Below are 16,706 nucleotides of genomic sequence, written 5' to 3'. Positions count from 1 at the left end.
TGATATAAATTCTGCAGTGGCATCTAAAATGGTAGTTTTTTTATTGGGAACAAAATTTAATTGCCGAACTAAGATAGTTTTAAACACTGCTTTTGACGATATATGTAAATTGTTGTACCAAATACATAACAATTTAAATTCACAGCTAATCACATTAAAAATTATATAAAGAAAAATTGTGTAAATATTTGTTTATTTGTGTACTAAGTCAAGTAGATTAAAAATACTATTTTATTTGATAATAAAAATGGCATTATATAAAAAAACTGTTAAGTTTGTAACGACAATAGAGAAATTGCACAGATTAACAAAAAAAACAAATACAAATAAATTTTGAAGTTAGAACCACAAAGAATTACATATAAATATATAGAATTAACAATAATAATGACTATTAAAATAGGAAAATAAAACCTTTGTAATGGAATTTAAATTTGATGGCAAAAGTCTACCAGATAAAATTGTAACATAATAAAGAGAAAGACAAAACAGTATACACATGTTATTTTAAGGGAATAAAAAATAAAAGGCACAACTTCGACAGACCATTTAAATATGTAGTATATGGTTCATATATATAAGGTTAATTAAACTTAAATCTATAATTTTTAGTTGTTGTTAAAAATGTTCATATTTTTGGAAAGTCCTTTTTATGACCATAATAAAATATAAATACAGTGTTGATGTAAATAAAAATTTGGAAATGCAATAAAACTTTTTAACTTTGTGTTGAACTTATAAGATATACGTTTTTAGTTGATTTTTGGAATAGCATGGTGAAACAAAGAAACTTTTTCTTTCTATTCTACCGTTACCGATTTGGCAAGATTACGCGGACAATCGACATCACAGCCTCTTAAGACAGCAATATGATATGACAACAATTGCATGGGTATGACAGTCAAAATGCCCTGAAGACAATCTACGGTACGGGGTATTTCTAAACTGCGTGAAGAAAACGATTTAGTGTCTTCATCACCTTCCTCGCAGATAATGATGGGGCGACCTTTACGTGAAGTCACCTGTTGCAGGGCATTCATACACTTGACATAAACGGGATCGCGTAAAACAATCATTAAGACAGGCATCTCATCGTCCACCAGAGCCAAGGGACCATGTTTAAGTTCACCAGCTAATATACCTTCACTATGCATATAGGTAAGTTCTTTGACTTTTAAGGCACCTTCTAGGCAGGTGGCGAAATTATAACCACGACCCATAATTAGAAGAGACTTGTGCTGATATAAATCTTTGGCCAATTCCTGAATCTTAGAATCCAGCTTAAGAACTTCTCGTATTTGATCCGCTAAATTGGAGAGACCTTTTATGATTTCCTGTCTTCTTTGTTGCAATGACAGACGATCTTCGGACATTACTAAGGCAAACATTACAAGCGAAATGAATTGTGAAGTATAGGCTTTAGTTGAAGCTACGCCTATTTCAGGACCAGCATTAATATGAACACCACAATGAGATTCCCGGCATATGCTACTGCCTACAGTATTTGTTATGCCCACAATTAAGGCACCACGTTGTTTGCAATACCTCAAAGCCATTAGAGTGTCAGCGGTTTCGCCGGATTGCGAAATAAAAAAGCAAACATCATCACGAAATATGGGCGTGTGACGATCCAGAAAATCGGAAGCCAATTCAACCATTACGGGAAGTTCGGTTAATTCTTCCAAAAGTTGTCTAGTGGCCACAGCACTGTGATACGAGGTGCCGCAACCAATCAACATCAAACGTCTACATCTCTTTATTTCTGGTATGTATTCCTTAATGCCACCCAAGACTATGGTATGATTATCGAAACGTACTCTTCCCCTCATAGTATTAACCACTGATTCGGGCTGTTCATAAATTTCTTTCAACATAAAATAGTCATAGTTGCCCTTCATAATCTGTTGTATTTCTGTCTTTAAGGTGGTAATTTCACGAGCATGGGGATCATCTAAACAACGTTTGAGGCGATGAATACTTAATGCACCATCCTTAACAGCAGCAACATCATCATCTTCCAAATAAATAACACGATTGGTGTGTTCAATTACGGCTGAAGCATCCGAAGCAAAGAAATACTCCACTTCCGAATCTTCTAAAGGCATAAATTCCGAATGAATTTCGGCGCGAGAGACTATAGGCAAGACGGGCTGCAGGCCACCATGACCCATAGGGCGATGTTCTTTGGCATAGAGTATGGGAATGTGATCGGTGGCCAAACGGGTTTTAGTTTTTATGCCCACCAGCAAAGGAGAGCCACGTCGTGAAGCCACACATTCACCAGGAAAGTGTCTCGATTTGAATGCTACAGCAAAAGCTCCCTCTAACTGTTGGATGGTCTGTTCCACCAACTCGCGGAATGTATATGAAGGATGTTGTTGCCACAAATGATGAACCAATTTGGCTATGACTTCAGTATCAGTTTCAGATTCAAATACATAACCACGTTTTTCCAGCAAAGTTTTTACATCCTTGTAATTGGTAATAATGCCATTGTGCACCACCACGAAACTATTGTCCATATCAGAACGTTGAGGATGGGAATTGAGTTCTGAAGGTACACCGTGAGTAGCCCATCTGGTATGAGCTATACCCACATGTGTAGTCAAGGGAGCCGTATAATCTGCGCCAGCACATAGCTCATTTATAGCATCTTCCAAAACCTTTACTTTGCCACTTCTCTTCACCATCATGATGTCATGGTGTTCACCCAAGGCATCGATAGCAACACCCGTAGAATCATAACCTCTATACTCCAAACGTTTCAAGCCATTGACCAACAAGTCCAACACTTCATGGCGTGTTTTTGGTGTCAAGTAATTTAGGTAAGCAAATATACCACACATTTTTTCTATAAATAATTATACAAGTGTTTATTTCTTCTTGTTTACTTTAGTTACACTTTATAAATTTTTGTATAATTTTATATTATTCTTTCTAAAGAACCACGTACACGTAACGCAATTTGTTAATGCACTTGATAATTTTTGCTTTTTGATAAAATGTATTCTTTTTTTGTTTGTACACCACCCTTTTTGGTACTCGCAAACAACAAACACCCTCTGGCTTCTCTTGTTGTTTTTGTATTTCTGTAAACAATTGAGATTAGCAGTGAGTTCTTTTAATGCAAAGTAAACTATTGTTTTTGTGATTTACTTTTCTTTTTATAACTTTAATTTATTATTAGTTTAGACCGTCTTTAGCCTACTTTTGAGATTAATTTATGATAAAATTAATCTAAATTGCAAATTACTTTTACTGTAAACAATTTAGAAAAAACACGCCTGCTAATTTAAAACAACAAAATAAGAATGGAGCAGATTCCAGCGCCGATCCAATTTTATGATAACGGCGTCGGACTTCAAGAATAACAACGATGGGTGTTCTAAAGCGACAGTTAGAAGTTCTAAAAGATAAACAATTGGAAAGTTATATAAATTTATATATATTTAAAAATTAAACGAATAAATAACTATGTATATCGTATTATACAAAATAAATAAAAACTGTTTTTTTTTTAATAAGAAAACATCACTCAAAATTTAAATATTCACAAATACATAGTTTTAATATTGTCAACAAAAGCCTGTTAGTACTTAATATCGATCCTCGATCAGCTAGATCAATAGCACAAAATTGAGAAGAATGAAAAACACTTTGCAAAAAACCTCTACACTGTAAGGTAAAGGTCCGGAATAAGTAAGTAAAGTAAATTTTAATATTCAAAATTCAAAATCAATTTTTGGTCCTACATAAAATTTCAAAATTTAAATGTGGAGATGTGAACGACTCTACTAGAAACACTTCTAGACACAGCAACTTACAAACGTTTCCAAAATAGAATAATATAAAGGAAAAGTGGACTATGGTAGAGAAATTTTGCCTAAAGTAAACATTCAATCGATAATTTTCATGAAACTGTTGTCAGCAACAGAACCACGATCTAAATATTTTAAAATGTATTTTTAAATAAAACAACCATTTTATTGAATTAAAGACTTTTTTCGAAAATTTTAACTTCCGTTTTTTTAATTTATTTTCGCTCTTGTCAATAAACAAACTTCGAAAACAATTTCAGAGTTGTATTTAACAATTATTTATTAACTGCCAAATATGGTCAATAAATTAAAGAAAACAAAACAAATAACACCAACTATTAAAAACAATTAATAAAACGATTAATATTTTTATAAAAATATTTAGTTATAAAAATAAAAACTTGAGAAATTTTGGATATTTCCCTTCCACAAAGTGGTCAAACAAAGTTGTAAAGTAGAAAAAGAAGAGAAAAACAAAAGAAACTTTGCACGCGGTTGCCATATTCCCCGCCGCTCATGTTTTTTCCCCTTCGTCTATCTGTGCAGAAATGTCATCGTTCTTTTCGAAGTTTCTACCAACGGCAAAAACCACATGTCTTCTCGGTCGCACGAGATTTTCTAAAAATTTACACTGAAATATGGTGAAAAGTGTTGTGAAAGTGTGCAAAAGTGACATCTAAATAAAGCAGTGATAATTTTCAATAAAAGATCAGTGCAAAATCGTGACACAAAGTGCATAAAATCACTTCAAAGATTTTTCTGACAAACGCAAAACGAAAAAAAATAATTTTTTTCCTCTTTGACCACAATTCGTTTTTTATCGTCGAGTTTCTTTCGAGTGACATTCTACGACTTGTCAAATTACGTATTGTTTGCTATACATTTTAATTCGTTCGTACCCCTCCACGGATTCGTGAAACGTAAATTCGAAAAACGGAGAGAATCTGCAAAAGGAGAAATAAAAGAAACGAAAACAAAAACAAGAATAATATATATTTTTTTTAAAAGCAACAGCGTAATAGAAAAGTGATTGAGGAAGTTTTTTTGTGAACAAATAAAAATAAAAAAGAAATAAAAATTGTACTAAACGTGAATAAAATTAAATAACAATCAAAAGAAAACGAAACTATTTTTTGTTAATTTTCTTTTAATATAAAATACAAATTCATTTGCTTCCCTCTCTTTCCCTTTGGATTTGTTGGTAAGTATTCTTATTTTTAATAATTTAGTAACAGTTGTGTTGTTGTTTTCTTTTCGAACTGCTTTGTAAAAATCTTAACATAAATCGGAAACATGGTGATAGAGTATCTATGATTTTATAATGAGAAGTATTGTGAAATTAAGATTCGCATAAGGATATTTTGCAAAAATTGTTTTATTTTCTTTATAAATATTTGTTTTTCCATTCAAGTTGGAATTTGAAATTTTCGAAAGTTTCTCCTTCGTTTATTTAACTGTCTGTCATCAGCTGTTATCCAGTGTTGTTTTATCGAATAATTATGCACTTGGTTGCATATTTTGGTACAGTGTTTTAGATTTTCGCTAAATGGGAAGAGGAAATAAAATACATTATATGTTTAATATCCTGTAGAAACCTTGGTTGTACAGTCAATTTAAATTTAAATTAAAAGTTAAATTTTAATTTGGCTAAAATACGGAAATTGTCTGTCTGCTTTTTTCAATATTATGATATCTGTTCATTACAGATAGAATTATTTTTTCAATGACAGATTATTAGAGCAAAAATTGTTATAGATCAGCGTTGGCAGAATTGGTACAATTGTACTTTTTTGGTACAATACGATCTTCAAAAGTACAACGGTACACCAATAACCAATTTTGTACAAATTTAAGTTAGGTTGCTATTTGAAATTTGATTTCGGTCAACTTTACTTTCGGTTACTTAACTTTAGAAAAGGAAAAATACATATCTTCTTTATATGAATTTGTGGATACTTGGAGGAGATCAAAGCCAGACAAACAGTAATAGCTTTCACCGAGGTTAATAATTTTAAAAGACATTTAATTGCAATTTTAATTATACGCTTTAAGAACTTATTGCTAAACTTTGAACAGGTCTAAAGTGTTTTCTAGGGCCTAGTCTTTGGACCAATATATGAACTATTCTATCGACTTGTCTATTTTGAGGTGGAATCTTATTTTTTAAAAAAAACTACCGTTATACTTTGATGATTATTATTAATTAATTAAAAGGTATTCAATTCTCTTTTCATATGATATTCAAATTTTATAGTTCTTGATTCAACGTATTTGAGTTCTTAAAATTTAATTTTTAAGTTTCTAAATATCTCCAATTTTTTAATTTAATTAAAATTAAGTTAAAAACTTGTTTTACAAACTCAATTATTCTCTCTTACATTGAATGAAGTAATTCTAAGAGTTTAAGTATACAAGTGTCAAATCTTGCATCAAAAGGAATTATTATAAAAAATTAAATTTTTCACTTGTAAAGAGTGTTTTTGGGTGGCTTTTGTTATTTTAAATTCTGTTTTTTACAATTCACGTAATTTTATTGTAAACAAGAAACAATTGTTGTAAAAAGTTTTTATTATTTGCACTTGTATTAAGTTGCTAGAGTCTGATACCAGTTTTTCATTTTCACCCACAATTTTCTCGAAACAAAACATCAATTGTTTATTTATTTATTCAATCAACAAAATTAGAAATTACAGTCATTTTATATAAATATAGGGTTTAATTTATTTTTTGTTTTGTTATAAATAAGGCTCTCCATAATATATTTTTCTCAAGTTTCAATGAAATCCGTTGATAAATACTATAACACTAGGTTTCCATACAAATTCCCTAATTTGGTTTCAGTCTTCACAGGTTATTGGTTTGTATTATTGGATTTTATTAAAACTATGGATAACTTATTTGTATATTTTCTATTATCTCAACTAAAATATTCTAAAAAGATTTTTTTGAAATACATAACAGTAATTTTTTTTTTTTTCAAAATATTAGCAACAATTGCAACATTAAATTATTTTCCGATTTTTGTGTTTTATATTTTATTGAATCCCTAAATTTTTTCAGAATGTATTTTTATAAACCAAAGTACAATTCTAGGTTTCTTAATAATCTGAAAAATTGCAGATTGAATATTTGGGATATACGTTTTCAGTTACGAGAGCTGTAAAATAGAAACGTGTAAAAATATAAAATATTTCCACAAAATTCCTAATATTTCTATTTACCTTTACTCAGATGAATTGTAGAAATATCGGTTTAGTTCTCAATGGGTTAGTAAATGATATCATATTTCACCTCATAGTTTATATATTCAAACGCATTCATAATGTATATTTTATAAATACGACAAAAAACTGACAAACATTTTAAAAAATATTACAAATAAATATGCATACAAATTTGAAAAATTTGCCTAAATTTGAAAATAAAGTTATTTTCCGTCCTCTGTTCCCAAATGAGGATACTTTATAATCTGCGGTAACTCTCAGTAAAATCATATATTATTTTGGAAGCTTTTGATTTATGTATTTGTACAAATTAGGCTAAAATATTTTTTGGTTCAAAATTAGTTATGTGGAATTCATATTTATTATCTAAACGTCATGAAAATTCATTGAAAATAAAACAATTACGAAAAAGTACACATTTTTAGTTTTTGTTTTTAATTAGACTACGCTAAATCAATAGAAATCATGAAAAACCATTTTTCACTTCAAGTTTCTTCTTGGACTTTAATGGGTTAAATGAGATATATATTGCGTAGATCGCTCTAAAAGAATCCATTCCCTATTTTTTTAAACTGAGTTATATTTTTATTAATTACCAATTCGTCAAACTCATTCTCTAATATTCAATTCTTTAAGCTTTCGATGTAGTTGAATTAATTCGATGATGAATTATTTCCAATATAATGTTGAATTCCTTTTGAATGAATTAAATTTACATATTTTATACATTCTGTAACAAATTAAATCTACCAAATTTTCAGAAATTCTTATTGATTTTTAAACTTTTTTGGAATGATAAAAATTTTGTTTGAATTCAAGCTATTACAAATTGAATTTAAATATTTTTCAACCATTCACAATTTAAAATAGATTGAATAATGAAAGTTTTGTTTTATAATTTAAAAACATTCTATATATTGAAAATTTAATTAAACATTTTTTCTTTCATTCAATTTGTAATAGAAGGAATTAAACAATTAAAAATGATCATTCACTTGAATTCATTCATATATGTAAATAATAATTGGGAATTAATCTAATATAATGCCAATGAATTAAGTTTTTAGAATTAAAATTCGCAGAATGATTTAAAAGAATAAAACATTTATTTTAAGCCGAATTAAAAAAATTAATTTAAAATTATTCCAAATAGAATTCATTTGAAATCAATTCATGAATAGTGGAGATATTTCATATACCTTTTTAAAGCTCCATAACTAAAAGCAAAACAAATCTTGGAATTTATAAATAAATTTGAAGATCTATCGTATATAAAAAAATATATAGGAATTCCCATATAATTTTCTTCCTAAATCATTACACTGTGCGCTTGTTTAAAAAGCCGTTATAAAAATGCAACCCTGACATACTGATTTCTATTTCCCCTCCATTTTTTCGAAAACAGCTGTGTAGATGTTTTATTATTTTGTTTTTCTTTGTCTCATCTCTTTACTATGATTTTCTTATAAGTCAGTGTGTGGGGTATAAAGGGGAATAGGAAGAAAAAAAGTTGAATTCTAACCTCACATCTTCTTCTTCACATCACATCATATGTACAACACAACTCCAAGAAAAGAAAATCAAAAGGAAAATAAAAATAAAAACCAAAGCAAAAGCCACAAAATTCAATCACACACAAACATATTACGACAAAGTTCTTAAAAAAAATCATAAAGAATTTTTTTGTTGTATAAAAAATCAATGAAAATTATAGTGAAATATTGTAATTTGTTGCAGTTTAAGTAGAAAAAACTGAAAATAATTGTGATACACATTAAAAAGTTTAAAATGTCAACTTGAAAAGTAACTGGCTAGTAGGAGCAATAATTAAAAACTCAAGACTTGTAAAAGTAAAGGGAAGCAAAGAGGAAAAGGCGACCGAGAAAGAGGTGGTAAAGAAAAATTTAACCAACCTACAATCGACCGACTGACCACTACAGAAAAATAAATAAAATCTAATGAAGAAATCTAGTCAAATGAACTATTAGTTAAAAGAGTATAGGGAAAACGAGGAAATAAGAATCTGCAGAAAAATGTTAAGATTGTAATAGACAATAAGATTGGAAAACGCAACCCAACACTCAGGTAGTGTGTGCATTAAAAAGTAACTCAAAGACGGCCTTTGGAGCACTTGGCACTAGTGTTCTAGTAGCTGTTCAGCAGTATGTACTGGTATCATATTTAATTGTGAAAATTATTTAATACCTATTTGTTTTCTGTATTTTTTTCAGTTTGGATTTTTATAATCTTTTGGAGTTTTGTTAATTTTTAAACTACTGCAGAGCACATTATACTGTCTGTGTCAGTGAGAAAGTCAATAGCAATTTGTGATTGTTTTGAGTGGGCAAGGAAGCACCAAAGAGTTTCCAATACGTCTGCTTTCTTAATTCTGGAGTAAATAACGCACGAGACGTTATTGTACTCTGGAAGACTAGACCAGAAACAACCAATCTCAGTTATGTCATCCAAGGAAGAAACTTCCACAGCAGTAGCTGCTGCTGTGGCTCCTACTGCAGCTGCTACTACGGCCGCTGCTGCTGCTGCTGCAAGTGGTTCATCCACCAACTCTTATGCAAATGTTTTGCAAAATCTTGAAGCCAAGAAAGGAGTTCCAGCTGCAGCAACAGCTACTACAGCCGCTGCTGTAGAAACTAAAACCACGGCCAATCCTGTTAAACAGGAAAATAAGAACGACAATAATAAGGAAAATCAGTCTGGTGTCAAAACTATGAAATCGTGGAGCGATGAAGTGGCCGCAGCAGCTGAAGAAGTAGCACCAGCTGCTGCCAATGTGGCTGGTGAAAAGCGTGCAGCTGCCCATGCCGACACTACCGCTGAGAATTCTTCTGAAGTCGATGATAATGGCGATTTTGTACCAGTGGTTTCCCATCATCGCCGCGATCGTAAAAAGGCTCGCAAAGATAAACCTCGTGATGTCAAAAATGGTGGCGGTGGTGGTAATGGTCAATCCTCTGGTAATCAAAAATCTGGCAATGGTCAACGTCGTGGCAATGGTGGTAATGGCAATGGAGGTAATAGTGGTGGCGCTGCTGCCGCTGGTACCTCCACTGATAAAGATGGTGAACGTAAATTTCCATCACGCCAACGTCAACGTGGTGGTAGTCCTCGTAAATCAGCTGCTGGCGGCAATAAATCACAACAAAAAGATCGCAAAGATTCTTCACCCAGTGCTGCTAGTGCTGAAAATACTGGCAGTGGTAGTGAAGCTAAGAACGTAGAAGGTGAAACTCAAGCTCAATCGTCTGGCACTGCCTCTGCCGCTGCTAATCCCACACAACCCAAAAAATTTGTGGCTGCTCCACCGCCAAAGGTGAATGCTTGGAAGGTAAGTTCAGTTTCTTTTTATTTTATTAGTATGTATTTTTGTAGTATGTACTGTTGATTTAATTTGTGCAGGGATACACATCCATTTTCTTCTATTTATTAATTTATATTCTTATTGGGAATCCCTTTGTGTAATGAATATGACATAAAGCCTGGAAATGGACGGATGTTACTTTTATAAGAAACTTTCCGTAAAAAGGTCTGGTCCGGAATATATTGTTTTTATATTAGTAAATGGATACAGAAAACAGAATAATAACTTTTATGTATCTAATTAAATTATTTTTCGTTTGATGTTAACACAGGCCAATAAAATTTTAAAAACCCAGAGACCAAAGTGTACATTAGAGTTATAAGGGTATAAATTAGGCCCTATCACTACGTGGTAGCTAGTAGTGTTCTAATAACGAAAACCTTTTTCTCGGGTCATTTTTGTGCAAAAACCTTCCGTGGCAAATCGATTTTCTAAAATCATTTGTAAATCAAAAATTGACACTTGTCTATATCGAATATTTCCAACGCGCAGATACCTTTAATTAAATAAAAGTTTAACCTCTGTCACAGTGTTAAAAATTTGTTAGGCTGTAGTCGTTCTATGAGATCAGAATTTTGTAACAAAAATAGTTTTTGTATCTTAAGTAAAAACGATAGTCGCCTTCAAATTTAACCCTCGAATTTTTGGGAATCTTGCTATTAGAATTATTAAAACTTGATATAACTCCACAAAAATGGTTTTAAATTTTAATCTAGATAAAATTCTCTATAAAACTTAAATGTGTGAAATTCTAAAACTGTTTTTATTTCTTCTTTAAATATGTAAATGTTATGTTTTGCTAACTCGTAATATTTTAGATAAATGGTCCATTTTTACATTTGTTTTGAGATTATTTTTCGCCTCTATTGGTAAAGCTTCAGTGAGAAATAATACCAATATTTCATTGGGTAGTATATATTATTTGATATGTATATTTCAAGGATGTACCCAAGAGAACTCTTTAGTTGCAATATTTAAAAAACTTTTTAGTTGCAATATTAAAAAAAAAAATATATATATATGATATTGAGTGTTTAGCAAACATCACTTAAATATTGGATTCTTTCTTCATTTTGTAATAAATTATTATTTTTTAAATAGTTACAGAGTGCGTATGTTTTCTTCTAAAGAGGAATAGGACATGAAACAGAACTAGATTATAATTTAAGCATAAAATACTAAGTAAAATAGTGTTCTAGTTTTCTTAATTTTACACTCGAAATCAGAAATATTTAGCTTAATTGCTAAAAATTATGACTCATACATTGACTAGCAACTGTATGTGTTTTTGGGGATTGTACTCACACCTTTTAAAACTTTAAAAAGGACATTGAAATTTAAAAAGAATCTATAATGTTTTTAAAAAATTTCCAAAAATGCAATGAGCCTCTTATAACAATGGTCTGCCAAAAATATGTTTTTTCGCTCCTTTGAATTTTAGTTCTCCTTTAGCTTAAGTGCTTTGAATCCAGATGTGGTTTATAGTATTTAAAGCACGTTGAATTTTTATGCGATATCCATTTTAAACAATCTGAACCGCGATGCTAGTCCTGTTAATTATTTCTTTTGGAAATTGTTTATCCTTAAGTGAACTACCGGTATGTATCGTATAATCTGTTACAAGAAAATATATATGCATTTGGATTTTTCTGGGATTTTTTTGAGATTAAAGAGTTTTATATACAAACTAGTGGTGCCCGGTCCGCGTTGCAGGTCCTCGATTGGACTCTACACGTAAAGATCTAATCGGTTTAGCGATTTAGGTGTAATTGACTAAAAATTAAAACTACGACGCCATCTGTCGGAGAAATTTAAAACAGGAATACTTACGATCCCAGAACCATATATATGAAATTTTGTTAGGTTTCGTAGTTCCTGAGTTTATCGATTACGAACAAACATTACCCTTCTATTTAGGGTGCTTTGAGTGCCTATAACATCTTTAATAATTCTTAAACAATTCAAAAATTATTTAGGGATTTTATACGTTCTTTCCTATTATAATACGTATGTATGTATAATAAATATAAAATTGTATTTTTGCTTTACTTTAAATATCTAGTTTCAATTAAAAATTCAAAAATGGGTATAAAAAATGACCTTGGCATTTTTATAAAAATATTAACTATTATTTGCTTTATTTTTCTTCATATGAATCTTTCACTTTTCTTGTGGCAATTAGATCTGGTTGTTTGTTAAAGAACAAAAAAAAAAAAAAACGAAAAATAAAAAATAAACTCTGATATGTGTTGATCGTGCTATTTCAAACAAATTAAAGAAGGGTGTGTAGCTTGGCAAATTTTCAGTTTTTTTTATTATACAAAACATGATGATTTATTTATTTAGTCATTAAGTAGTACAAGAAAATAAAAAGAAAAGTGAAAAGTAAATGAAAATCAAAGAACTAAATTCAAACAAAATCAAACACCTGTATGTCTGGTATTGGGAATGAACAAGTATAGATTGCATAATTTTTTTTCTTATACTATAAGCTAAAAACACAAAATATAAATGTACCTATTTTGAAACAAATTAAACAAGATTTCTACAAATAGTTTGTATTATATAAAATCTTATTGTTTCAACAATTACATACAATTATATACAAAATTCTAATTTCAATAACCTTCTAATAATTTGCCAAATATGTATGTATATAAATACTAAATATCTTAAAATTAAAGCTTTCTTAAGAAAATATTTTCGATATTTACAATACGAATTTTGAATTTTTTCTTCTGCTACATACTCTTCTATAAACACAACAACACGTGTTTTTCGTTTAAAATAAACAAAACAATAGCAACTTGTTTTTATTATTTTTTTTCGCTTTTCAAATTTTTTTGCATAAAACAAAAAAATTAAACTCCAAAACAAAACAACTTGTTTTTTAAATTTTGTTGTCTACCTATGCTTTAATTATTAGTTTTTTTTTATTCATTTTTATAGGTTTTTTTCGTTTCTTTTTTGTGGTTTTAATTTGTTTACCAAATTTTTTGGTTTTTGGTGCTTTGATTTTTCACTAAAACGCAATAAAATAAAGTTTTGGAGGGAGAAATAGTAATATGTATTGGGTTTCTGTGTGTATTGAATGATTTAATAGCAAAATACAGTGGGACAAAAACAGTAATAAAGTAAAATATTTATGTACATACTAAGTGAACGTTTGTCACCATTATAGGCTTATATTCGAAAGAATCCGTGACATCATAAACCAGTCCTGGAATAGTAGATTGGATTGCAATGCATCAAAGGCCCCATGGTCAAAACTTGATATAGGAGCTACCAAAATACTTATAGGACTGGATAGACGCAGTCTAAGAATTCTGATAGGAATGCTAACGGGGCACTGCTCAGTTAGGGCCTTTGTCAGTAAGTGGGACAGCTATACACCGGGCTAGTATTGTAGTGGAGTCAATCGAGGAGATAATTTGGCACTGTCCTATGATACAGAGTCTCAGGCTGAAATGGCTAGGAAATAGGTTCCACGACTAGGTTTTGTCAAGGGCAAGGCATAGATAGATAGATAGATAGGTAGATAGATAGATAGATAGATAGATAGATAGATAGATAGATAGATAGATAGATAGATAGATAGATAGATAGATAGATATATAGATAGATAGATAGATAGATAGATAGATAGATAGATAGATAGATAGATAGATAGATAGATAGATAGATAGATAGATAGATAGATAGATAGATAGATAGATAGATAGATAGATAGATAGATAGATAGATAGATAGATAGATAGATAGATAGATAGATAGATAGATAGATAGATAGATAGATAGATAGATAGATAGATAGATAGATAGATAGATAGATAGATAGATAGGTAATAGATAGATAGATAGATAGATAGATAGATAGATAGATAGATAGATAGATAGATAGATAGATAGATAGATAGATAGATAGATAGATAGATAGATAGATAGATAGATAGATAGATAGATAGATAGATAGATAGATAGATAGATAGATAGATAGATAGATAGATAGATAGATAGATAGATAGATAGATAGATAGATAGATAGATAGATAGATAGATAGATAGATAGATAGATAGATAGATAGATAGATAGATAGATAGATAGATAGATAGATAGATAGATAGATAGATAGATAGATAGATAGATAGATAGATAGATAGATAGATAGATAGATAGATAGATAGATAGATAGATACCGTCACGACAACTTTATTTATAAAATGTTTGCCATCTGAAAGTTCATTCTATCTACTTTAAAATAAAGACTTAACATCTGTCATATCTTCATTCTCCTTCGAGATATCAGAAGGCTTACCTTCTGACCTTAGCACCTGCGTTTGATTTTTTTAAATTTGTCCGCCTGTGTAATTCATTCTTTATTGATTCATTATATGGATTTACAAAAGAGATATATTTTTGTTTTAGAAGATTAATTCGATAATGAATTAAGTTAAGATGCGAGCTTTTCAATAAGAAGAAAATTATGAGGGATCTTTTATCTTGGTTTTGATGGTTTTGATGTTATATTTTTTATAATTAACAAGAAACGGATGTTATTTTTTGTTAAATAAAAATTCTCGAGAAATTTAAAAGAAATTAAATACGAAGTACTTAAAAAAAACTCTTAACAATAATAATTTTTTATATTATTTTTAATATTTAGGTATTTTTAATTTCTCAGCCTAATCATAAATACATAAATATTTTTAAATGTTATCACAGTGAAAATGCTATTAAATTTGTCAAATTCGATTGACGTCAGCATCCCTGCGAAAACATAAAATTAAGAATTCAAAACAATTCAGAAAGATTAATCATTCTAATATGTGTTTAGATTCTAAGGCGCAATGACTTAAGTATTCCTTGAACTTTCATTAAGTTCAAATGTTTAATAGCTTGCCTAAAAATAAAAATAATAACTTAAATTCTCTTTAAATGTGTATTAATCTCTTTTTACGATTATTTGCGCATAATTTATTTGGAAAAATGCTAACTAAATTTGTAACCGTAATAATCCTATTTTAAAACATTAATTGAATAATAAATTTCATCATAGCAATTGCATGAATTATAACCATTTTTTTTTGCCTGCCTAAAACTTTTAAACATTTATGGGCGTATTTTAAAGTGTATTTCTAAATATGTATGTATGTAGTTTGTTTTTTACTATCCATATTTATTTTTTTTGAATTGTGTACATGCAGCAGATACGTCAATATCTACAAAATGTATCTCAAAATAATTTGTTTCTGGTTTTATATAGTTGAACTTTTAGTTTCGTCAGTATATTTTTGTTAATAAAACAAAAATATAAAAAATAAAAACACAAACATATTTACGTTTTGTTTTTTTGGTGGTATTGCATACCAACCTACACCACTAGCATAATAGTGATAATACTAAAGGCGGCTACATAACATTCAAAATTTAAAAAAAAATAAAATAAAAATATTTTCAAGAAAATCGAAAAAATGAACGGCTAATAAAAACAACTAATTAAGTTAAAAACCGAAAAAACAAAATTTACAAAAGAATTTTGTTTTCCAAAAAAAAATATTCTTTAACAGATTTTCAAACAAACAAAAAATTGCTGATAAAGTGTTTCAAGTAAAAAAAAAAAGAATAATAAAAAACCAATTTTGTTGACAAAAATATTACCAAATTTAAAATACTATAATAAATAATTTATAAAATCTTACAACTACAAAAAATAAAGCTTAACCATCTAGAGAAAATATGTGTGTTATACACCTATAAATAAATAATTAAGTGCGCAGTTTATTTCAACTCCATATATTTGTTTTGGATTTTACTGACTTTTAATTTGTTGAACTTGTTGTTAATAAAAATTAACTTTTTTTAAAAAACATTATGTACGTGTAAGTTTCTCTCGTAGAAACCTTTTAACAAAATTTAACAATAAATTATAAAGAGAGCGTGAGCAAGCGATAACGATAACAAAATGAAAACAAAAGTAAATACATTTTTTATCATTTACAATATATTTCATTATTTTTTATTATTTGCTATTTTTAATTATTTAAATTAACCTTTAAATGACCTAAAAAAATGTATATTTGTCTTTTGTTGTTGTTTTCCAGAACAAGTTTTTTTCTTCATTAAAACTGAGAGCAACAGCAGTTTTGTTATTGTAAATGCACTTTGGTTTATAGTTTTAGGGTTAATTTTTTTGTAAACAATTTGTCAACATTTGGTTGTATATTCGCAAACGAAAAAAATATTACTCTATAAACGATTTTGTACATAACTTTTCGAGTCCAAAT

At 29.2% G+C, this 16,706-nt stretch overlaps 2 protein-coding genes across 4 annotated transcripts in view; one reads left to right on the top strand and one right to left on the bottom strand.

Moving 5' to 3' along the window:
- Positions 1 to 186: 186 nt before the first annotated feature.
- Positions 187 to 3,316, bottom strand: LOC119609370 (glutamine--fructose-6-phosphate aminotransferase [isomerizing] 2). Its single transcript, XM_037964124.1, has 2 exons — positions 3,157 to 3,316; positions 187 to 3,089 (listed from the first exon to the last, which is right to left on the bottom strand). The coding sequence occupies exon 2, from the start codon at positions 2,844 to 2,846 to the stop codon at positions 801 to 803; it is 2,046 nt and encodes a 681-aa protein (XP_037820052.1). The 5' UTR covers positions 2,847 to 3,089; positions 3,157 to 3,316; the 3' UTR covers positions 187 to 800.
- A 1,058-nt stretch (positions 3,317 to 4,374) lies between these two features.
- The window catches only part of LOC119609368 (la-related protein 1), a 38,040-nt gene continuing 25,708 nt past the window's right edge, over positions 4,375 to 16,706 (top strand). Inside the window, exons 1-2 of one of the 3 annotated variants that reach the window (XM_037964119.1) lie at positions 4,375 to 5,019; positions 9,274 to 10,388. In XM_037964119.1, the coding sequence (XP_037820047.1) occupies positions 9,501 to 10,388 (888 nt within the window). In that variant the 5' untranslated portion in view covers positions 4,375 to 5,019; positions 9,274 to 9,500. Of the gene's footprint in view, positions 5,020 to 8,663; positions 9,205 to 9,273; positions 10,389 to 16,375; positions 16,397 to 16,706 lie in introns of those variants that run through there. The other 2 variants (XM_037964120.1, XM_037964122.1) reach the window with 2 other exon arrangements.

The sequence above is a fragment of the Lucilia sericata genome, unplaced genomic scaffold (assembly GCF_015586225.1).
Source record: "Lucilia sericata isolate MDLA Ls3-8-SP2 unplaced genomic scaffold, ASM1558622v1 Contig000970F_arrow, whole genome shotgun sequence".
Classification (NCBI taxonomy): Eukaryota; Metazoa; Arthropoda; class Insecta; order Diptera; family Calliphoridae; genus Lucilia; species Lucilia sericata.
Note: the sequence above shows the minus strand (reverse complement) of the source record. Positions and strands in the feature narration are given on the sequence as shown.